This window comes from Jaculus jaculus, chromosome 8, assembly GCF_020740685.1.
Source record: "Jaculus jaculus isolate mJacJac1 chromosome 8, mJacJac1.mat.Y.cur, whole genome shotgun sequence".
NCBI lineage: Eukaryota > Metazoa > Chordata > Mammalia > Rodentia > Dipodidae > Jaculus > Jaculus jaculus.
The window spans coordinates 11,442,433-11,465,539 of NC_059109.1; the positions used below are offsets into that span (position 1 = coordinate 11,442,433).

A 23,107-nucleotide genomic window follows, 5' to 3' on the forward strand; every position below is an offset into this window, starting at 1 on the left:
CGAGAACCCGGCGCGGGCCCCCCCTCCTCCCCCGTCCCTCAGAGCCGTCAAAACAATTGACAGCAGCGGCAGCCATGATGGTCTTAAAGGGCCAGTACGGGCAAAGAGGGCAGCCGGCCCCACAGACTGCAGGTGAGTCTTGGAGGGCGTATCCTTGGGTCCTGATGATTCAGGTTCAGGTTCACGCTGATCCTCGAGGTCTCGGACAGAGGAACAAACCGCTTCCGACTCACCTCACAAAACTCCAGACGGATTCCAAAAACTCTGCTCCCCTTCCCCGGGCCTCCCCCACCCCACCCCCCCGGGGTTCTTCCCCGCCCCTCTGCGTCCAGACGGACAGACGGACGACATGCCCCGCCCCGCCCTCCGTGCCAGCGCCTGACTCCAGTGACCTCGGGGTTGTGCAATCTTCTCTGCGCTCCCGGGTCGATCGCCCACACCCTCCTCCTCCTCCTCCTCCTGGTCTGAGCCCGTGTCTGGGTGCACACCCTGGGCCCCGGGGCAGGTTATCCACCTGGAGTTGCACACTCGGCTTCCGGGAGAAGCGCTCTGGGCGCCGTCTTTTCGGCGTGACCCCAAAGTCACTCCGCAGATCGCCCGCCCTTCCTCGCCCCGTCTGGCACTGGGGAGGCACGGGGATGGTGACTTCACTCTAGAGTCCATTCGTGATCGGGTTAGACCAAGCCATGAAAGTAAACCGAGCTGGGAATGACCAGTTCTTCCCTCCTCAAACCCCCCCTCCACCCCGACACGCCCCTTTGCCGCAGGTCTCTGATTAAATCGGTCTCTCCTTGCCTTCTTGGGAGAAAGGAGCTTGCCTGTCCTGGGAAGGGAGACTTGAGTTAAGGAAAAAAGGAGAGGAGACATTGGCCGTCCGTAGATGGGCAGGGTGGGTGTTTGTCCTGGGTGGGGCTCCGTGCCAGGTCCTCTTGGTGGCTGTGAAGTGGTGAGAGAAGGGGTGGGACAGCCGGACTTCTGGACTTTGAGCTGGTCCTTTTGAATCCCTAGTTACTGGGCAGAGTTTCTTCCGGGCTTTGGCCTGGGCGCTGCAGCCAAAGCTTCTGCTCTGAACACAGGTAAGAGGACTTCGAATCCAGCATGAGAATCAAGGTCCCTTTGAGGAAATGGGACATGAGCCTGAATCCTGCAAGGGAAGGAAGTAATGGCCCGAAGCTCATTTGGAAAGGGACAAGACTGACCTGGTTTGCGCATGCTGGCCTTGTGTAGTAGTTCCACTGGTTACGCAGCCTGGAGACCTTGAACGTTCTGAGCCCCCTCACATGGGTCCTGTGTCAAGAAGGCTCATGTTTTCTTTTCCCTCTCTCCCCTGGTTTGACATTGAAATTGAAATCAGCCCCGCTTCATCTCTGCACTATTTTCTGTATCATTTCTGGACTGCTTCTATAATACTTTAACCCTGCTCTTTTATTAGCTTTCCCCAAATGTCTTTTTGTTTGTTTGTTTTGTTTTTGCTTTTTCAAGGTAGATATTTTAAAGACCTTTGAGCCGAGCATGGTGGCCCACACCTTTAATCCCAGCACTCGGGAGGCAGAGGTAGGAGGATCGCCATGAGTTCGAGGCCACCCTGAGACTACATAGTGAGTTCCAGGTCAGCCTGGGCTAGAGGGAGACCCTACCTCGAAAAACCAAAAAAAGAAAAACAAACAAACAAAAATATATATGTATAATTTATTTATGTGAAAGAGGCAGAGTGAGAGAAAGGGAGAGAAAGAATGGGTACACCAGGGCTTCCAGCCACTGCAACTGGTTTATGTGGGTCCTGGGGAATCGAGCTGAGGGCCTTTGGCTTCATAGGCAAGTGCCTTAACTGCTAAGCCATATCTCCAGCCACCCAAAGGTCTTTTATAATCTTCTTAAGCCCTGTCCCCCCAACCAAACTGTCTCTCTTTTTTTAAAATTTAATTTAATTTAATTTAATTTTATTTTGTTTTTTGGTTTTTTGAGGTAGGGTCTCACTCTAGCCCATGCTGACCTGGAATTCACTATGGAGTCTCAGGGTGGCCTCGAACTCATGGCAATCCTCCTACCTCTGCCTCCTAAGTGCTGGGATTAAAGGCGTGCGTCACCATGCCCAGCCTTTTTTTATTTTAAAGAGAACTCTCAAGTAGGGATTTAGTTTTTAAACTTTTTATTAGGTTCTATTTTTTGGATTTTCAAGATAGGGGCTAGCCCAGGCTGACTTGGAATTCACTATGTAGTCTCAGGTTGGGCTCGAATTCATAGCAATTCTTCTACCTCTGCCTTCCAAGTGCTGGCATTAAAGGCATGTGCCACCTTGGCTGGCATATATTATATATAGCTTTTGATTATTTATTTATTTATTTGCAAGGAGAGAGAGAGAGAATGGGTATGCCACAGCCTCCGGCCACTAAAAATGAACTCCAGATACGTGCACTAATTTGTGCATCTGGCTTTATGTAGGTACTGGGGAGTCAAACCTGGGTCATTAGGCTTTACAGGCAAATGACGCTAAGCTATCTTTCTAGTCCCATTAAAAAAAAATTTTTTTTTGTGTGTGTTTTTCTTGAGGTAATGTCTCGCTGTAGCCCAGACTGACCAAGAATTCACTGTGTAGTCTCAGGCTGGCCTTGTACTCACAGTGATCCTGATCCTCCTACTTCAGCCTCCTGGGTGCTGGGATTAAAGATGTGCACTAACATGCCTGGTAAATAATAATAATAATAATAATAACAATAATAATTTTTAGATGAGCAAGTGAGTATGGCTGCTCCAGGGCCCCCTGCCACTTCAAATGAGCTCTGGGTGCCTGTGCCACTTTGTGTGTGGATATTGGGGAATTGAACCCTGAGCCCTCAGGCTTTGCCAGCGAGCACCTTTAAGCACTGAGCCATTTCTCCAGCCCAGTGTTTCTCAGTCTCAAATCATTCTGCTAGCTTTAAGCACCATTGCTCCTACTACAGACTTTCTTCATTCAAATTAGCTCCCCTCCCTCACCTTAGCTTCATTTTGTGCTGTAGGCTCCCTTCCACCCTGGTGGTTCCTCAATCAAGCTATAGGGTCCCCTATCTTATCCCCTCACTTGGATCCTCATACCTTCTAACAGCAGTGCTCAGTGTTTCTCTCATCTTTACCCTAAGCTGAATTTTTTTTCTCTTTTTTAAAAATATTTTATTTATTTATTCATTTGAGAGCGAAAGACACAGAGAGAAAGACAGATAGAGAGGGAGAAAGAGAGAGTGGGCGCGCCAGGGCTTCCAGCCTCTGCAAACGAACTCCAGACGCATGCGCCCCCTTGTGCATCTGGCTAACGTGGGACCTGGGGAACCGAGCCTCAAACCGGGGTCCTTAGGCTTCACAGGCAAGCGCTTAACCACTAAGCCATCTCTCCAGCCCCGATTTCTTTGGTCTCTCTCTAGCCCAGGCAAGATCCCCCTGGCCAGGATGTCAGGCCTGGTGCTGGGGCAGCGGGATGAGCCTGCAGGGCACCGGCTCAGCCAAGAGGAGATCCTTGGGAGTACCAGGCTGGTGAGCCAAGGGCTGGAGGCTCTACACAGTGAACACCAGGCCGTGCTGCAAAGTCTGTCCCATACTATTGAGTGTCTGCAGCAGGGTGGCCACGAGGAAGGTCTGGTGCACGAGAAGGCCCGGCAGCTGCGCCGTTCACTGGAGAACATTGAGCTGGGACTGAGTGAAGCTCAGGTGAGAGCCGATATGGTGCTAAGTGGTCCAGCGTGCATGGATTGCAGGCTTGGGGTCACTTGGAATCATCTTGGTCATTCGGTAAATATACATTAAGTCCCTAATGTGTGCTGGGAACCCCTTCTGGATGCTGGTGATACATCCCGGAACTCAACAGTATAATTCTTTACTGTCTTGAAGCTGATATTGTGGCTAGGAGAGGCAGACAGTACACAAGTAAATGTCTCACAATGTCAGCGTGATAATTGCTAAGGATGAAAAGATAAAAATAAAGCAGGGAGCTGGGCGTGGTGGTACACTCCTTTAGTCCCGGCACTCAGGAGGCAGAGGTAGGAGGATTGCTGTGAGTTTGAGGCCAGCCTGGAACTACAAAGTGAGTTCCAGGCCTGCCTGGGCTACAGCAAGACCCTACCTCAAAAAATCCAAACAGTGGGCTGGGGAGATGGCTTATGGCTATAGCACTTGCCTGCAAAACTAAGGACCCAGGTTTGATTCCCCAGTACTCATGTGAGCCAGATGCACAAGTTGACACATGCATCTGGAATTTGTTTGCTATGGCCAGAGGCCTTGGCGCACCCATTCTCTCTCTCTCTAAATAAATAAATAAATAAATAATTTTAAAAAATCTAAACAACAACAGAAAAGCAGGAATGATGACTAAGGTACAATTTTAAATTTTTTTTAATGTATTTTCAAGAAAAGAGACAGAGAGAGAGAGAATGGACACACCAGGGCCTCTAGCCTCTGCAAATGAACTCCAGGTGCATGCGCCACTTTGTACCTCTGTCTCTACGTGGCTTCTGTGGAATCAAACCCAGGTCATTAGGCAAGTACTTTAACTGCTGAGCCATCTCTCCAGCCTCTATGGTACAGTTTGAACTATTGTGGTCATAAAAAGCCTCACTGAAAAAGTGACACTTGAGCAAAGATATTTGAAAATTGTGTGTGTGTGTGTGTGTGTGTGTACACACCAGCTTCACTTACTTTTGAATGAGCTCCAGACACATCTGCCACTTTTGTGTCTGGCTTTATGTGGGTGCTGCTGGCCTGGGACTGTTGCTTTCAAATAAATAAATAAAAATAAACAAAAAAAAATTTTTTTAAAAAGGTGTGTGCCACTACACCCAATGAAAATACATATTTTTTAATTTTTAAAATATTTATTTATTTGAGAGAAAGAGAGAACGGGCAGTCCAGGGCCTCCAGCCATTGCAAACGAACTTTAGATGCATGCGCCTCCTTGTGCATCTGGCTTATGTGGGTCCTGAGGAATCAAATCAGGGTCCTTTGGTTTGCAGACAAATTCCTTAACCACTAAGCCATCTTCTCCAGCCCTAAAAGTATTTTTAATGTATTTGCCAAGTTGAGAGAAAGAGACAAAGACAGAGAGAAGGAATGGACACGCCAGGGCCTCTTGCCACTACAAACAAACTCCAGATGCATACACCACTTTGTGCATCTGGCTTCACTTGGGTACTGAGGAATCAAATCCAGGCTGTTAGGTTTTTCAAGCAAGTGCCTTTAATTGATGAGCCATCTCTCTAGCCCAGCCCCCAAGTCCCCCCCGCCAAGTGGGTTCTCATTCTAGCACAGGCTGACCTGGAATTCACTCCATATTCTTAGGGTGGCCTGGAACTCATGGCAATACTCCTACCTCTGCTTCCCTGGGATTAAAAGCATGTACCACCATGCCCAGCTCCAAGATTTTTTTTGGGGGGGAGGGGGTTCAAGGTATGGTCTTACTCTAGCTCAGGCTGACCTAGAATTCACTATGTAGTCTCAGGGTAGCCTCGAACTCACGGCCATCCTCCTACCTCTACCTCCCGAGTGCTAGGATTAATAATAAATTTTAGTTTACTTATTTGAAAGAGGCAGACAGAGAGAGAGAGAGGGAGAGGCAGATAGAGAGGCAGAGAGAATAGGGCGTACCAGGGCCTCTGGCCACTGCCAACGAGCTCCAGGCGCGTGTGCCCCCTTGTGCATCTGGCTAACGTGGGTCCTGGAGAATCAAGCCTTGAACCGGGGTCCTTAGGCTTCACAGGCAAGCACTTAACCGCTAAGCCATCTCTCCAGCAAGATTTTTTTTTAATTTATATTTATTTATTAGAGACACGGGGAGGGAGAAATAAAGAGTGAGAAAGAGAGAATGGGCGCACCAGGGCCTCTAGCCACTGCAAAAGAACTCCAGACACATGCACCACCATGTGCATCTGGCCTATGTGGGGCCTGGAGAATTGAACCTGGGTCCTTAGGCTTCGCAGGCATGCACCTTAACCGCTAAGCCATCTCTCCAATCCCAAGATTTTGTTTGTATCTTGAAAGAAATGGTAACTGTTGGGGTGTTTTGAGGAGTGATGATGAAAGCCAACTTGACTTATCTGGCTACTGGTTTGAAGATAGACTCTAGGAGAACAAGAACAGAAACGAGGAAAACCAGTGAGGAGGTTCCTGCAATAATCAAAGTGGGACTTGGTGTTTCGGTCTCTGGTGATGGCCATGGCAATGGAGGTGGTGAGAAACATGGGATTCATACACCTTTGTTTGTTTGTTTGTTGCTTGGTTTTTCGAGGTAGGGTCTCACTCTAGCCCAAGTTGACCTGGAATTCACTATGTAGTCTCAGGCTGGCCTCGAACTCTTGGTGATCCTCCTACCTCTGCCTCCTGAGCGCTGGGATTAAAGGCGTGCGCCACCACGCCCGGCTGGATTCATGTGTCTTTGAATGGTAAAGTCATCACTACTCATACCTACCTGCTACAGGCTACGTTATGTTTCTGCCAGACTAGCTCTCCCAATAGGCCACTTGACCCTGTTCTTGAACAGTCTTACTTTTAAAATATTTTATTCATTTATTTATTCAAGAGAGACAGAAAGAGGCAGATGGAGAGAGAGAGAGAGAGAAGAAGGCGGAGAATAGGTGTTCCAGGGCCTCTTGCCACTGCAAATGAACTTCAGACACATGAGCCACTTTGTGCATCTGGCTTTTACATGGGTGCAGGAGAATTGAATCCCGGCCATTGGGTGCCTTTAACCACTGGGCTATCTCTCCAGCCGTGCCTGAACACTCTTATCCCGAGAGTGGCGCTCACACGATGTCTCTGCCTAGGTGATGTTGGCTCTTGCCAGCCACCTGAGTACAGTGGAGTCAGAGAAGCAGAAGCTACGGGCTCAGGTGCGGCGGCTGTGCCAGGAGAACCAGTGGCTCCGGGACGAGCTGGCAGGCACTCAGCAGCGGCTGCAGCGCAGTGAACAGGCTGTGGCTCAGCTGGAGGAAGAAAAGAAGCATCTGGAGTTCCTGGGACAGCTGCGCCAGTATGATGAGGACGGGCAAACCACGGTGAGCATGCTCGGGCAAGGTTTTCTAGGGATAGGCAACTGGGTCCACAGTCCAGGCACCTGTCTCATCATCCTTCAGTGAGCAGCAGTGCCCAACCTGTTCCTGCCTGGCAGTATTCCTTTTTCAAGCACTCAGGAGGCAGAGGTAGGAGGACCACTGTGAGTTTGAGGCCATTCTGGGACTACAGAGTGAGTTCCAGGTCAGCCTGGGCTAAAGTGACACCAGACCTTGAACCCACTCACCCCCAGAAAAAAAAAAAATCCCTTTGCCAGTCATCTTGGCGCATACCTTTAATCCCAGCACTCAGGTGGCAGAGGTAGGAGGATCACCATGAGTTCAAGGCCATCCCTGAGACTGCAGAGTGAAGTCTAGATCAACCTGGGCTAGATTACCTCAAACAAAACAAAACAGAACAAAAAATTCCTTTTTCAGTCTTGACACCAACCCTAGCAAGGAGAAAGGGAAACAATCTTGACTCTCTCAGTTAATATTTAATTCAGTACCTACTGTGAGCTGGGCATTGTGTATTACCCTGGCGAATGGGGAATTCTAGACAGCTTCTTTTCTCACAGTTCTAGGCTGGTGAAGTGTGAGAGATAGGTAACTGGACAATTTCAACTCCAACTCTTTTTTTTAATTTTTTTTTAATTTTTATTTATTTATTTGAGAGTAACAGAGACAGAAAGAGGCAGAGAGAGAGAATGGGCGTGCCAGGGCTTCCAACCACTGCAAACGAACTCCAGACACGTGTGCCCCATTGTGTATCTGGCTAACGTGGGTCCTGGAGAACCAAGCCTTGAACCGGGTCTGTAGGCTTCACAGGCAAGTGCTTAACTGCTAAGCCATCTCTCCAGCCCTCAACTCCGATTCTTAAGTGCTACAGTTAGGGAAATCAAAGCCTAGTTAAGCAAGACTTTTCTAAAGTTTGCTTTGAAGCTGTGTGAAATTTAAGCCTTACTGACAGATGTTTATGTAACTCTGTGCTTTATGCAGTACTGAAAATATGTATATAGAGGAGCTATAAAAATAAAAATAAAAACAAAAACAAACAAACAAACAGAAAAAAACAGCAGCCAGGTATGGTGTTGCACACCTTTAATCCCAGCACTCAGGAGGCAGAGGTAGGAGGATCACTGTGAGTTCGAGGCCATCTGAGACTACATAGTGAATTTCAGGTCAGCCTGGGATAGAGTGAGGCCCTACCTTGAAAAATCAAAAATCCAAAAAAACCCCACAACTATGAAGCTGGATGTAGTGGCGCACGCCTTTAATCCCAGCACTCAGGAGGCAAAGGCAGGAGCATCGCCATGAGTTCAAGGCCAGACTGGCACTACATAGTGAATTCCAGATCAACCTAGGCTAGAGTGAGACCCTACCTCAAAAAAAAAAGCAATTAACAATGACAAAAAACAAAACTCTGAAATTGTTCCTGCCTTCTCCAGTTTATGTGTCTTTTAAAAATATATATGTTTTTAATTTTTTGTTTATTTTTATTTATTTATTTGAGAGCAACAGACACAGAGAGAGAAAGAGACAGATAGAGAGAATGGGCGCGCCAGGGCCTTCAGCCACTGCAAAAGAACTCCAGACGCGTGCGCCCCATTGTGCATTTGGCTAACGTGGGTCCTGGGGAATTGAGCCTGGAACCTGGGTCCATAGGCTTCACAGGCAAGCACTTAACCGCTAAGCCATCTCTCCAGCCCTTAAAAAATATTTTAAAGTGTTTATCTTATTTATTTGAGAAAGAGGTAGAAACAAGAAGAATGGGCACACAAGTACCTCTAGCCACTGCAAATGAACTCCATCCAGGTGCATGGGCCACCTTGTGCATCTGGCTTATGTGGGTCCCAGGGAGTTGAACTTGAGCGCTTGCAGGTAAGCGCCTTAACTGCTAAACCATCTCTCCAGCCCTCTAATGGGTCTTGTGGGAGCTAGGCTTACATGTAAGAACTCCTTTGTGGCAAAGCAAAGCATCAGGTGTGCAGCCTAGAATGCAGTACAGATGTGTCGTTTGGTCAGTGCTGGAGTAACACCACTGAGGAGCTCAGTTAGTTCCAGAGGGTCTGAGAAGGGTTCCGAGTGGAGGGAGGGTACTGAATTGGGAAGTAATTAGGTTGTAATGGTCATTTGAATGATTTCGGAGTTGGGCTTATGTTGGAGGATGGGACGGGGCAGCTCTCTAGGCTGTGAGTAGGTGTTTCGGATAAGGCTCGAGGAATAGAGCTAGTTTCTCCCAGGGAAAGTGCAGAGATGGGCTGAAGAGATGGCTTGGCAGTTAAGTCATTTACCTGCAAAGCCAAAGAACCCAGGTTCCATTCCCAGTACCTATGTAAAGCCAGATTCAGAAAGTGGCACAGGCACCTGGAGTTTGTTTGCAGCAGCTAGGGGCCCTGGCCTACCCATTCTTTCTCTCTCTCTCAAATAAGTAACAAATAAATAAATAAAATATTAAAGTACAGAGATGATCTGCATAGGTCACCATGTTCAAGCTGCTAGGAGGGACTGGAACTCTTTGTATAAGGCTGCAACCCTTGATGGGGGAAAAGCACACTTCTCAGTGTGGAAATAGTTTAGACAGTGAGAGCTGGGCACTAAGTACAGAGTATTTAGTGGCAGTGGCAAATGATGGCTGCAAGGCTGAGCTAGACACTTTGGGTACGTGTCAATAAGATCAGACAGACACACTCCTTCCCCTCAGGAGAGACAGGACAGACATGTAATCAATGTAAACACACAGAGATGAGCACAGGGCTGTAATTACAACAGGTGAGTGGGAGGTGGATAGGCTGGAGATTGAAGGGAAATTTCTGGAAATGAGGGAAAGGTGTTTTTTTTTTTTTTTTTTTTTTTCGAGGTTGGGTGTCACTCTAGCCCAGACTGACCTGAAATTCACTGTGTAGTCTTCAAGGTGGCCTTGAACTCACAGTGATCCTCATACCTCTGCCTCCTGAGAGCTGGGATCAAAGGCCTTCACCTCTATGCTTGACAGTTTTTGTTTTTTAATTATTTAGGGGCTGGAGAGATGGCTTAGCAGTCAAGGCACTTGCCTGCAAAGCCAAAGGACACAGGTTTGATACTCCAGTACTCATGTAAAGCCAGATGCACAAGGTTGTGCATGTGTCTAGAGTTCGTTTACAATGGCTAGATGCCCTGGCATGTCCATTCTCTTTCTCAAATAAATGAAAAAAGGATAAAATTAAAAAGGATAAAATAAATCATAGATTTACGTCCTTTGACTATCAGATACTTTAGGCTTATTTTAAAATAAATAAATTATTTACTTGCAAGCATAGAGAGAGAGAGAGAATGGGCTGGTCATGGTGGTGCATGCCAATCCCAGTACTCAACAGCCAGAGGTAGGAGAATCACTGTGAGTTTGAGGCCACCCTGAGACTGCAGAGTGAATTCCAGATCAGCCTGGGCTAGAGTGAGACCCTACCTTGAACCCCCCCCACACACATACACAAAGATAGAGAATGGGTGCACTAGGGCCTTTACTCTCTATAAATAAACCTCCAAAGCATGTGCCACTTTGTGCATCTGGCTTTATATAGTTACTGGATAATCTAACCGGGATGTTAGACTCTAAAGGTAAGGTACCTTAACTGCTGAGCCATCTCTCCAGCCCAATGTTATAAGATGTTACCTAAAGCATTTACAAATAAGAGGTCTGAGCTTGGCTGGGTCAGACACTGGCTTTTTCCAGGGGACGATATCTGTCAGTGATTTTGTGGCTTAGAGTTACCTGTAAAGAGGCCACTGGCGCCTGACAAGCTACTCCTTCCCTTTCAGGAGGAGAAGGAAGGAGATACCACCAAGGATTCCCTGGATGACCTCTTCCCCAATGAGGAGGAAGAGGACCCCAGCAATGGCTGTGAGTTTGCCTCTGGGTTCAGAGGGTGAAGGTGAGGAGGGGCAGAAGGGGTTCGTGTCAGCTGTGGTCCATTCCATGCATAGGCTATCTATCAGAAATAAATTCTCCACTTCCTTTGGAGAAGGGGCAGAGCCAGCACTTAGCACGTGCCATCAACTAGGAATACCAAGATAAAAGAAGACAGGGAGCCGGGCGCGGTGGCGCACGCCTTTAATCCCAGCACTCGGGAGGCAGAGGTAGGAGGATCGCCGTGAGTTTGAGGCCACCCTGGGACTACATAGTGGATTACAGGTCAGCCTGGGTTACGGCGAGACCCTACCTCAAAAAAAAAAAAGAAAGAAAGAAAGAAAGAAAAAGCAAGCCTGGTGTGGGTAGCATGGACACAAAGGGTGGGCATGGGGCAGGTCGGGCAGTGAGGGAGAGAGGAACAGTCCTCTGACGAAGTGTCCTGTCTCTTTTTTTAATGTTTTTGGTGGGTTAGTGTCCCGCGGCCAGGGCGCTGCGGCAGCCCAGCAGGGGGGATATGAGATCCCAGCGAGGTTGCGGACGCTTCATAACCTGGTCATCCAGTACGCAGCCCAGGGCCGCTACGAGGTGGCCGTGCCACTCTGCAAACAGGCACTAGAAGACTTGGAGCGCACATCTGGCCGAGGCCACCCTGATGTGGCCACCATGCTCAACATCCTGGCTTTGGTGTATCGGTGAGCCCCGCCTCCTCCCCATGGCTAGCATATTCCTGCATTCCCTCCTCAATCCCGCTTTGGCTCCCATGGCCCCTGTCCACTGGCCGCTCCTCCTGAACCTGAACCCTCACTTTGTCCATACCCAAGCCTTTGGCCGCAGAGAACACTGCTCTTCCCGGCTCTGCTTCGCCACCCTCTCTTGGGGGTGAGATTTGCATGTTTCTGTTTCTCTGCTTCTAGTCTCTTGCTTTCCAAGACCCATGGGCCCCCCACTTGAGATCCGCTTGCTCTGTGCCCTGCTGTGAATGTATCACAAAGGTGCTTTTCCTGCCCACGTCAGGCAGGAAGCCTTCAGGGGAGATCCCATCTCTAAATGCACCTCCTCCGTCCTTCCAAAGGGAGGGAGGGAAGGAGATGGCCGGGGACTGAGTTCATGATGTTGACTGTCACTTTATCTTCTTTCAGGGACCAGAATAAGTACAAGGAAGCTGCCCACTTGCTGAATGATGCCCTCAGCATCCGGGAGAGCACCCTGGGCCGGGACCACCCAGCTGTGAGTATTCCTGGTCCTCTGTCATCCCATCATTCTTTTGGCCTCCTTTAGCTCCTCTGTGCAATGCCTTCAGTCCACTTACTTCAGCTCTGGCCAGCTTTCTTCCAGATCCCGTCCAGTGAGCACGGTGGTTCCCAACCCTTTGAGACTCAATGACTTTTTTGAAAAAAATGTTGTATTTATTTACTTGAGAGAGAGAGAAGGGGAGAGAGAGAGGGGGAGAGACAATGTCAGGGCCTCTAGCCACTGCAGACAAACTCCATATGCATGTGCCACTTTGTGCATCTGGCTTACATGGGTACTGGGGAATAGAACCTGAGTCCTTAGGTTTTGTAGGCAAGTGTCTTAACTGCTAAGATATCTCACTAGACCATCTTTTTTTTCGAGGCAGGGTCTTGCTCTAGCCCAGGCTGACCTGGAATTCACTATATAGTCTCAGCTGGCCTCGAACTCATGGTGCTCCTCCTACCTCTGCTTCCCAAGTGCTGGGATTAAAGGCATGCACTACCACAAACGGTTTTCATTTTCTTAAAATAATTTTTATTTATTTATTTGCAAGCAGAGAGAGACGAGAGAGATGGAGAGAGAGAGAATGGGCACAGCAGGGCTTGTAGCCACTGCAAATGAACTCCAGATGCATGTGCCCCTTGTGCATCGGGCTTACATGGGTCTTGGGGAATCGAACCTGGGTCCTTTGGCTTCGCAGGCAAATGCCTTAACTGCTAAGCCAGCCCTCCAGCCCCCCCTTCATTTTTTTAAAAAGATCTTATTTTTACTTATTTATTTGAGACAGAGAGAGAGAGGGAGAGAGAGGCAGAGTGAGAATGGGCATACCAGGGCCTTTAGCTACTGCAAACAAACTCCAGATGCATATGCCACTATGTGCATCTAGCTTATATGGGACCTGGAGAACTGAACCTGGGTCCTTAGGCTTCACAGGCATGTGCCTTAACTGCTAAGCCATTTCACCAGCCCCCTCTTTTTCTTTTTTTTCTTGGCTTTTTCTGGGCCAGAGTGAGACCCTACCTTGAAAAACAAAACAAAACAAAACAAAAAAACAAATAAAAGAAGAAGAAGAAGGGCTGGAGAGATGGCTTAGCTGTTAAGCTCTTGCCTGTGAAGCCTAAGGACCCTTGTTCTAGGCTCAGTTCTCCAGGACCCATGTTAGCCAGATGCATAAGGGGACGCATGCATCTGGAGTTCGTTTGCAGTGGCTGGAGGCCCTGGCGCACCCATTCTCTCTCTCTCTCTCCATCTGTCTCTTCCTCTGTCTGTTGCTCTCAAATAAATAAAATAAACAAAAAAAAAATTAGAAGAAGATGAAGAACTGAGACAGGTAAACTATTATTTGTAGAAAGCACTAGAAAAAAATGAGGATAGATATGTGATCAAATGTGGTATTACAAGTAATCATAGGGGCTGGAGAGATAGTTCAGTGGGTAAAGGCTCCCAAAGCCTACTGGCTCTGGGTTTGGTTTCCCAGTACCCACATAAAGTCAGATGCACACAGTAGTGCATGTATTTGGAGTTTGCAGTGGCAAGAGGTCCTAGTGTGCCCATTCTCTCTTTCTCTCTCTCTCCTCTTTCTATCAAATAAACTAATTAACTAATATATATATATTTAAAGTGATCACAAGCTAGGTGTGGTGACTTTATTCCCATACCTGGGAGGCTGAGATAGGAGGATTGAAGTGAGTTCAGGGTCAGCCTGGGGCTTCCGAATGACTTTTAGTTTAGCCTTGGCTAGTGTGAGACCAAGCCTCCAACACCTTCTAAAAAGAAAGTCACAGACCATATTTATTTCTATGAGAGAGAGAGAGAGATTGAGAGAGAGAGAGAGACTGAGAAATAGCCATGAGTAGGAATAGCATGCCAGGACAAATGACGGATTGTCAAAGTTGAGAAAATGAGAAACGACCTGAGTATGTGATAATTTCCCACGACGTGATGTGTGATAGGCAGGCATGATGTATCTCTTCAACATAACTCCTATCTTGTTATCCTACCAAATCAAATGTCAAAGCTCCTATTTAGTGTTTGAATGCCCGGCAGGACAGCCAAAAGTTGGCAGAGCCATCCCACACATGCGCACCATCTGTAGCTTTCTTGCATCCTTTGGCTAATAGTTTTTTACTGCAACCACCAAAGTCACCTTGAGAAATTTCTGAGAAACCCCCTAGAGGGCGATCCCGCTCCTGTACAGCCTCAGCCATCTTGTCTGCAGTTTCCCCCTTTCTGCCCTCTGGCTCTGGTGTGGTGAAGGCCAAGTCCCTTCGATGTTGTCTTGGGCCCCTGCTGTGCCAGAAAGGAACTTTAGATTGCCTTAGCCTTTGCTGCACTGGTGTCTGATGGGGACGGGGCTCCTTTTGCAGGTGGCTGCCACACTCAACAACCTAGCTGTGCTGTATGGCAAAAGGGGCAAATACAAGGAGGCAGAGCCCCTGTGCCAGCGGGCACTGGAGATCCGAGAAAAGGTACTCCCATCCTCTGTCCACCAGTCCTTCTCCGTGTCTCTCCTCTGTCCACCCTCCCTATCCCTCATCTCCACCTTTTCCCCTCTTTCCCTTTTCCTCCCCATGTGGGCCACTCACGTGCCCTTTGGCTCCTTCTCAGGTCCTGGGCACTGACCATCCAGATGTGGCAAAACAGTTGAACAACCTGGCCTTACTGTGTCAAAACCAGGGCAAGTATGAGGCTGTGGAACGCTATTACCAGCGGGCACTGGCCATCTATGAAGGGCAGCTGGGGCCGGATAACCCTAATGTAGCTCGGACCAAGAACAACCTGGTAAGGGTGCAAGAAAGAAGGTGGGTTGAGGGCTGGAGAGATGGCTTGGTGGTTAAGCATTTGCCTTTGAAGCCTAAGGACCCTGGTTCGAGGCTCGATTCCCCAGGACCCACATTAGGCAGATGAACAAGGAGGTGCATGTGTCTGGATTTCGTTTGCAGTGGCTGGATGCCCTGGCATGCCCATTCTCTCTCTCTCTGTCTCTAATAAATGAATGAATCTTAAAAAAAAAAAAAAAAAAAAAAAACGAAAGAAAGAAAGCTGGGCGTGGTGGCGCACTTAATCCCAGCACTTGGGAGGCAGAGGTAGGAGGATTGCCATGAGTTTGAGGCCACCCTGAGACTACAGAGTTAATTCCAGGTCAGCCAGGACCAGAGTGAGACCCTACCTCGAAAAACAAACAAACAAAAAAAGGGGGGGGGGTTGAAGGACAGAGAGAGAGAGGCCAAGGCTGGAGAGATGGCTTAGTGCTGAAGGCACTTGCCTGCAAAGCCTAAGGACCCAGGTTTGATTCCCCAGTACCCATGTAAGCCAGGTGCACATGGTGGCACATGCATCTGGAGTTTGCGTTGGCTAGAGACCTTGGCATGCGCTCTCTCTCTCAAATAAATAAATAAAAATTATGTACATGTGAAGAGAGAGGCCACCTGGGTTCTGGATTCAGACAACATTATATATTGGGAGACCCTTCTTGAACCAATGTTGTGCCTTGTCTCTGGGGCTGCCTTTGGGGATGAAGGCTCTACCTCGTTCTACTAGAAGTTTCAAAGCTTACTGTGAATAGGGTGGGAATAACTTTAACCCTGGAGCTAGAGAAGGCTGCATGAAAAGGGTCTCTGGGGAAAGACACCAGGAAGTAGAACTTCCTAGGTGTTACTGACAGTATCTTGCCATCTCTCACTCCTGTGTTTTTTGCCCTCTTGGCTCCCAGGCCTCCTGTTACCTAAAGCAGGGCAAATACGCCGAGGCTGAGACCCTATACAAAGAGATCCTGACCCGTGCCCATGTGCAGGAGTTTGGGTCTGTGGATGGTGAGTGGTGTCAACTAAAGGGGGGGGGGTGGGAGAGGAAAGGGCCAAAACTGGGTTTCCAGGGCCAGACGGATCCATGTGGTCCAGTCCAGTCTTTGCCTGAGTCCCCTCATACTGTCCAGATCTCTTACCTCCTTATTCTGTGTCCCATCCCCAGATGACCACAAGCCCATCTGGATGCACGCAGAGGAGCGGGAGGAAATGAGCAAAGTGAGTGGGGGGACCCAGTCTGGGGAGCACGAGGCTCCAGGGCCTCTGTCTGGTTCCTTGTGTTATGAGCCCAGCTGCTCACTTCCTCCTCCAGCCCCACACGCATGGTGCCTTCCCCAGCACAGCAGGCTCCTTAGCCCCATGCCTGTCTGCCCCCCAGCATCTCTGCCCCCTCATCTCTGGCTCCCCCTTCATCACAGAGCCGGCACCGGGAGGGTGGCACGCCCTATGCAGAGTATGGAGGCTGGTACAAGGCCTGCAAAGTGAGCAGGTGAGTTAACGGGTCAGCAGTTTGGCCTCCGATGCTCCTCTGTCCAAGTCCTGATCCTAGCTTCCTGGATCTTTTTCCTTTGTCCCTTTATCCTTCCCTCAGCCTGCATCTCTCTCTCCCTTTTCCTGTCCTCCTCTGTTTGGTTTTCTGTGGTGTCAGGACCTTGAGCATGCTAGGTAGATGCTTTAGCTACATCCCAACTCACCTCTTCTGAGCCATTCTCGCTGCCTTTCTTGGTCTCACCTCCACAGCCCCACGGTGAACACAACTCTGAGAAACTTGGGAGCTCTGTACAGACGCCAAGGAAAGCTGGAGGCAGCAGAGACCCTGGAAGAATGTGCCCTGCGTTCCCGGAAACAGGTCAGAAGGCTGGAATCCCAGCGCTTGGAAGGCAGAGGCAGGAAGATCACTTTAAATTTGAGGCCAGTGTCGTCTACATATAGAGTTCAAGGCCAGCCATGGTTACTTAGCAAAATCCTATCTAAAACAAAAACAGAAAACAAAGCCAGGTGGGGTGGCGCAGGCCTTTTAATCCCAGCACTCAGGAAGCTGAGGGAGGAGGATGGCTATGAGTTCGAGGCCACCCTGAGACAGCATAGTGAATTCCAGGTCAGCCTGGGCTAGAGTGAGGCCCTACCTCAGGGGGGGAGGAGGAAGAGAAAGAAAAGATGGGCTAGTGAGATGTCTTAGCAGCCTGGGCTAGATAGAGACCCTACCTCAAAAGTAAGCAAACAAAAACAAAAACAAAACAAAAAGAAAAAAACCCCAGAAACCCAGAAGTGAACGAGGGCCAGGAAGGAAAGGCCTAGGGACAAGGGACTACTGTGGCCTCTTACAAATGTGTGGGTGATAAGCTGTGAAGCCCAGGGGAGGACAGGAGAGAGGAAGGTGAGACAGTCTTATGGCTATGGTGATGTGTAAGTGTGTTCTCACCTCAGACCTGTGCTTTGTGGTTAAGATGCTGGGTTCAAGCTTCCCTTCACAGCCAGGATAGTGACTTAGTCTGTAATTCCAGCACTCAGAAGGCTAGGACAGGAGGACTGTGGTGAGTTCAAGACTAGCCTGGACTACAGAGTGAGATCTTGTTTCTCTTTTTTTTTGATTTTGGTTTTTTGAGGTAGAGTCTCACTCTAGCCCAGGCTGACCTGGAATTCACTATGGGGTCTCAGGGTGGCCTTGAACTCACGGTAATCCTCCTACCTCTGCATCCTGAGTGCTGGGCTTAAAGGCATGCACCACCACGCCCGGCAGTGAGATCTTGTTTATAAAAACAAAACAACTAAAGGAATCTCTTCACTAAATGGAGCCGTGGAGTGGCGACTCTTCCCTTTCACATGGGTGGTATGAGTACAAGAGGCGAGGCTGAAGAGAGCCGTAAGTCAGAATTTCTCAAAATTGCAGTTTTCAACTGACTGGTAGGTCATGAAATCCATTCATTGGGGGCCATGGCTACATGTATGCCCATGTAGAAAAGGTGAATGTTGGTCAGGCGTGGTAGCATATGCCTTTAATCTCAGCACTCCGGAGGCAGAGGTAGGAAAATTGTTGTGAATTTGAGGCCAGCCTGAGACTATATAACAAATTCCAGGTCAGCCTAGAGTGAGACCCTACCTCAAAAATAAATAAATAAGTAAATACGAAAATAGAAAAAAAGAAAGAAAAGGTGATGCTTAGGAGGGAGAAATGAGAAATATTGTCTCACAGTGGTTTATAGTGCAACAAAAGGCTGAAAGCCCAATTCTGAGGACTTAAGAAGCAGGAACTTCTAGTCCTTTCCTTTTCTTTCCAGGGTTCTGACCCTATCAGCCAGACCAAAGTGGCCGAGCTGCTAGGCGAAGGTGATGGCAGAAGGACCTCCCAGGAGAGCCCTGGGGACAGTGTGAAGTTCGAGGGAGGTGAAGATGCCTCTGTGGCGGTGGAGTGGTCGGGGGTAAGCCTTGTCACTGCTCCTCGCCTTCTCCTGCCCTCCCTCACTGGTGGTGAGAGAGTGACTTTCTGCAGGTTCCTGCAGAGGGCTGGTTGGGTCCCCATTCCTGTTGGCATATCAGGCCTATCTCTGGGAGTCAGCTTTTTTTAAAAAAGTACTTTATTTTTATGTATTTTTTTTATTAAAGTGTTAATGCTGATGGGCTCACACCTTTATTTGATTTATTTATTTATTTATTTGAGAGCGTCAGACACAGAGAGAAAGACAGATAGAGGGAGAGAGAGAATGGGCGCGCCAGGGCTTCCAGCCACTGCAAACAAACTCCAGACGCGTGCGCCCCCTTGTGCATCTGGCTAACGTGGGACCTGGGGAACAAAGCCTCGAACCGGGGTCCTTAGGCTTCACAGGCAAGCGCTTAACCGCTAAGCCATCTCTCCAGTTCTATTTTTATGTATTTATTTCTTTGAATGAGGCAGAGAGAGGGAGGGAAAACATGCACTGCCTTGTGCATCTGGCTTACATGGGAACTGGGGAATTGAACCTGGGTCTCATGGCTCTGTGGGCAAGTGCCTTAACCGCTAAGCCATTTCTGCAGCCCCGGGGTCCGCTTTTGTCGGGGCTCTTGTTTTCAATCACCGGGGACGCGGGCAGCATCAGTGGTAGGTGTGGACTTGGAAGCAGGTCCACATGGGATTCCATTAGCTTCCACTGCTCCCACTTCTGCTAGGATGGCACTGGGACCCTACAGAGGAGCGGCTCTCTGGGCAAGATCCGGGATGTGCTCCGCAGAAGCAGTGAACTCCTGGTGCGGAAGCTCCAGGGGGCGGAGCCTCGGCCGTCCAGGTATGTGGGGCTGCTGTGAGTTCCTGTCCCTAACTCCTCTTGGCCCTCAGGTCTGAGAAGCATCTTAGAGGTATACATGGAGGAGGTCGATGGGATGGCCTTGGAGAGAGTTGGGGCAGAATGGGTGTCTCAGTGGAGCAGCCGGGGGGGGGGGGGGGGGGGGGCAGAGAAATGAAGGTGCCTGAGAAGGCACCTGGTGTGGATGATCGTATGGGGTGTGGGGTGTGTGTGTGTGGGGGGGTGAGGGACAGTGGGGAGGCGGTTACTTAATTTCATGTGGCTGTGCCCAAGAGACCCACTGCCTCAGGATGACTCTGGAGAAAGAGCGGAGGCTGCAGGTCTTCCTTTTTTATTTATTTATATTTATATTTATTTATTTGAGAGCGACAGGCAGAGAGAGAGAGAGAGAGAGAGAGAGAGAGAGGGAGGGAGGGAGAATGGGTGCGCCAGGGCCTCCAACCACTGCAAACGAACTCCATACACATGCGCCCCCTTGTGCATCTGGCTAACGTGGGTCCTGGGGAACCCAGCCTCGAACCAGGGTCCTTAGGCTTCATAGGCAAATGTTTAACCACTAAGCCATGTCTCCAACCCGTCTCTCTTTGTTCACTGTAGCAGTAACATGAAGAGGGCAGCCTCCTTGAGCTACCTGAATCAACCCAGTGCGGCCCCCCTCCAGGTGAGCCCAGGGCAGTGAGCACACTGGGGTGTGGGATGTAAAGACAGCGTCAGGGGACTGGGAAGGGTCATCTGGGATGAAGATGGGCTGGGAAGTTGAGTCCTTGAGGATTCTGACCAATGGCGTGGTGTCCGGGTTGGTACCAAGGGACAGTATCAGGCCAGACAAAATAGCACTTTAGTCAGGAGGGGACTGCAAGCGACTTTAACTCTCCAAAGTGGGACTTTAGAATCATGAATAATTCACGAATGATGTGGAATATTAGTTATTCTTTCTTTTTTAAAATGTTGTTTGAATATTTATTTTGTTTATTGAAGCATGAGAGAGAAAGAAGGAGAGAGAGAGAAAGAAAGAGAGAGAGAGAGAGAATGGGTGCTCCAGGGCCTCCAGCCACTGCAAACAAACTCCAGATGTATGTGTATCTGGCTTACATGGGTCTTTGGGCATCGAACCGAGGTCCTTTGGCTTTGTGGACAAACACCTTACCCGCTAAGCCATTTCTCTAGGCCCTAGTTACTCTTCTTCAGCCACTATATCCTTACCTAGGGGATTTAGTGATCAATGAAGAAGGAAAAAAAAAAACAAAAAACAAATATTAAACCATTTGAGAAAATAGCAATGACATTTCCCCCCCCCCATATAGGTTTTTACTATAGCCCACCCTATCTTGGAACTCTTCTCTGTAGTCCAAGGCTGACCTGGAACTCACAGTGATCCTACCTCTGCCTTTAGAGTGCTGGGATTAAAGGCATAAGCTACCACGTTGCCTGGCCTAGCAATGACATTTTATTTATTATTTTATTTATTTATTCTTGATTTTTCGAGGTAGAGTCTCATTCTAGTCCAGGCTGACCTGGAATACACTCTGTATTCTCAGGGTGGCCTTGAACTCATGGCAATTCTCCTACCTCTGCCTCTGGAATGCTGCGATTAAAGGCGTGCACCACCACGCCCAGCTAGTGATGTCTTGTACCAGCTTGTCATAGTACATGCCACTGTTCTTTGTGCCTCTTCCTGGTAGTTTCTTCATCAGAATGTCATCTTCAGGACAATGCCAGCAGAGGCCACTCCAAGCCCCAGAGCTCAGTGCTAGGTCCAGAGATAGAGGGCCAGCTGTAGGATGGATGGACTCCGGGAGCTGGTTCCTGGGCTGATGGTGTGGTGATGTGTGTTTCAGGTCTCTCGGGGCCTCAGTGCCAGTACTGTGGATCTGTCTTCAAGCAGCTGACATTCAACCTCTGCCCCAGCTCTGCTGGGTCCCCCACAGCCCTCAATAGCATTCCCCATTGCTCCCGACTCTTCCCCACCACACGGTGGGACAACGAAGAGGACTGTTTTTAACCAGAAGATTGCTGCTGCCCATAGGGTCTTTGCTCCCTCCTCAGGAATCCCCTTTGGACGAGCCATCAGGATATCCCGTCCCCATCCTGAGGTCCTCTAGAGTAGCTGGCTCTGAGGCCCCCAAGGTGGGTAAGGAGCAGGTATGCACCTCAGGGATGTAGCCTGCTTTTCTGTCAGGAGGTCCCTGGCCCTCCTCCTCGCCTGCCCTCCACTGCGTCACTGCAGGTCCATGTATTTCACGTTTCTTAAATAAAGGAATCAGGATCTTCCCGCTGCTTCGGTCCGGGTTGAAGTGTGGGGCTGGGTGGCGGAGACCCTTCACAGAATGGCGAGGGGCAGTGGTGGATGGGACACCAGGAGGTGCATCAAGAATCAGTTGCATTCTCCTCTTCTCTTGGTTTGTGTCCCGGAGGAAGGCATCTGGGGCGCCAGAAGGGCCCAACACTCAAGGAGAAGGTGCTGTGGACTGGGTTGTCAGGGACATGTGGTGGCCATGTGGCAAGACCCTGGAGTCCTGGCGCCACTTCTTCTGCCTGTGAGGCCCTTTGTGGCTTCCCCTCCTCCTTCCAGCTGCTTGGAGGGAAGGGGGGTGGATCTAAGCAGGCATGGGGGGGGCCCTCCAGAGCCAGAAGGGGGACAAGGCACTATCCATCCTCTCTTGCATATCCTGGAGGCCTGTCAGCAGCTGGGGCCCATCTTCTAAAGCTTGACTCCTCCTGACCCGCCTCCTACACCCCTTGCTGCTTTCACAACAAAGAAAGAATGTGGGGGTGGTGGCGCTGCGGGTGGGGGTGCCTGGAACAAGGACCGTAGTGGGCCTCCCCACAGCTGGAAATTTGGCCATGCCCTGACACAGCCCAGACTGCCTGGAGATGGACTTGGGCTGAATGCGTCCGTGTGACAGTCTTCTGCCTGGCTTTCAGAGCCCGGGATATTTCTACCTTGGGTTCAGATTGGTCCTGAGCCAAACCAGTCACTCCCTCCTCCCCCTTTTCCTGCTCCACGTTCCGGGGTCCCACAGTGTCTCCACGTTACAGGACACCCCGCTGGTCTAGGACTCCCTTAGGATTTTTGGGTTGCTTTTCTCCTTCCACTTGGAGAATTGTAGGGAAACTATTAGTAGGAACCTTCAGGTAGACCTAGACTGACCACCGTCCCCAGGGTGCCACAGAAGCCCCATAGTCCCTTCGGTTCTCCTGGGTCCCCGCAGACGGCAGGCATAGGGCACCCTTTCGGCCCTCTCCCTGGTCCCCTCGAACTCCCCGGAGACTTCTACTGTCTGCACCCCCCCCACAATCCCTGCCCAGATCCCTCCCCCCCCCAGCCGTGAGCTCCTCCCTGCGGCTGCGGGGAGGGGGCGCCGGGGGAGGGGGGGCGGGGCGCCGTGCGGGAGCCGGCGGGGAGGGGGCGTCGCGGGGCGGGGCTTGGCGGCAGCGGCGGCGCGCTCGGCTCCAGCTCCGGACGCCTAGGGCTTCGGGGCTCGGGGCTTAGCGGCCGTCTGCAGCAGCGGCACCCGCGCTCCGGTGCGTCGGCCTCCCGGCGGGGGCCCGGCCTCGGAGCGCAAGTCCTCGCGCCGTGCGCCCTCCGCCCGCGCGCTGCCTCCGCTCCCCGGAGACCCACCGCCGCCGCCGCGATGCGATCCGCCGCCGCTCCCCGCGCGCTGCCTCCGCTCGGCGTCCTGCTCCTGCCGCTGCTGCTGCTGCTGCTGCTGGCCGGTGAGTCCCGACGAGCCGGGGGCGAGGGTGGGGGGGGCGGCAGCGGCGGCGGAGAACCGGGATCGGGAAGCGCGGGAGTCCCGGGGAGCCACCCCCCTCCACACACACTCTCCGGAGCGGTGGTTTGGGAAGGCGCGCTGGGGGTGCGGGGACGCGGCACCCGCGGCGGGGGCTCCC

The 23,107-nt window shown here is 50.3% G+C and overlaps 1 protein-coding gene across 4 annotated transcripts; it reads left to right on the forward strand.

The window, feature by feature from the left end:
• Positions 1 to 43: 43 nt before the first annotated feature.
• Klc4 (kinesin light chain 4) lies at positions 44 to 21,484 on the forward strand. 4 transcript variants are annotated; one of them, XM_045155963.1, is made up of 17 exons: positions 44 to 132; positions 1,009 to 1,076; positions 3,399 to 3,681; positions 6,786 to 7,016; positions 10,809 to 10,890; positions 11,372 to 11,591; positions 12,039 to 12,126; positions 14,499 to 14,600; positions 14,740 to 14,913; positions 15,845 to 15,944; positions 16,102 to 16,154; positions 16,355 to 16,425; positions 16,677 to 16,785; positions 18,215 to 18,355; positions 19,080 to 19,195; positions 19,811 to 19,874; positions 21,052 to 21,484. In XM_045155963.1, the coding sequence occupies exons 3-17, from the start codon at positions 3,424 to 3,426 to the stop codon at positions 21,100 to 21,102; spliced, it is 1,860 nt and encodes a 619-aa protein (XP_045011898.1). In that variant the 5' UTR covers positions 44 to 132; positions 1,009 to 1,076; positions 3,399 to 3,423; the 3' UTR covers positions 21,103 to 21,484. The 4 variants fall into 4 exon arrangements, with proteins under 4 accessions (XP_045011898.1, XP_004649534.1, XP_045011899.1 ...); XM_045155964.1 differs by lacking the exon at positions 44 to 132 and adding an exon at positions 381 to 458 and having other exon boundaries at positions 1,008 to 1,076; XM_045155962.1 differs by lacking the exon at positions 44 to 132 and adding an exon at positions 468 to 692.
• The last annotated feature ends 1,623 nt before the right edge of the window (positions 21,485 to 23,107 follow it).

Bases quoted from the DNA above. Each gene is read 5' to 3' on its own strand.
- Klc4 (XM_045155962.1), top strand. The intron at 12,127-14,498 runs GTGAGTATTCCT...CTCCTTTTGCAG, and splicing joins TGGGCCGGGACCACCCAGCT to GTGGCTGCCACACTCAACAA. The intron at 18,356-19,079 runs GTAAGCCTTGTC...CACTTCTGCTAG, and splicing joins TGGCGGTGGAGTGGTCGGGG to GATGGCACTGGGACCCTACA.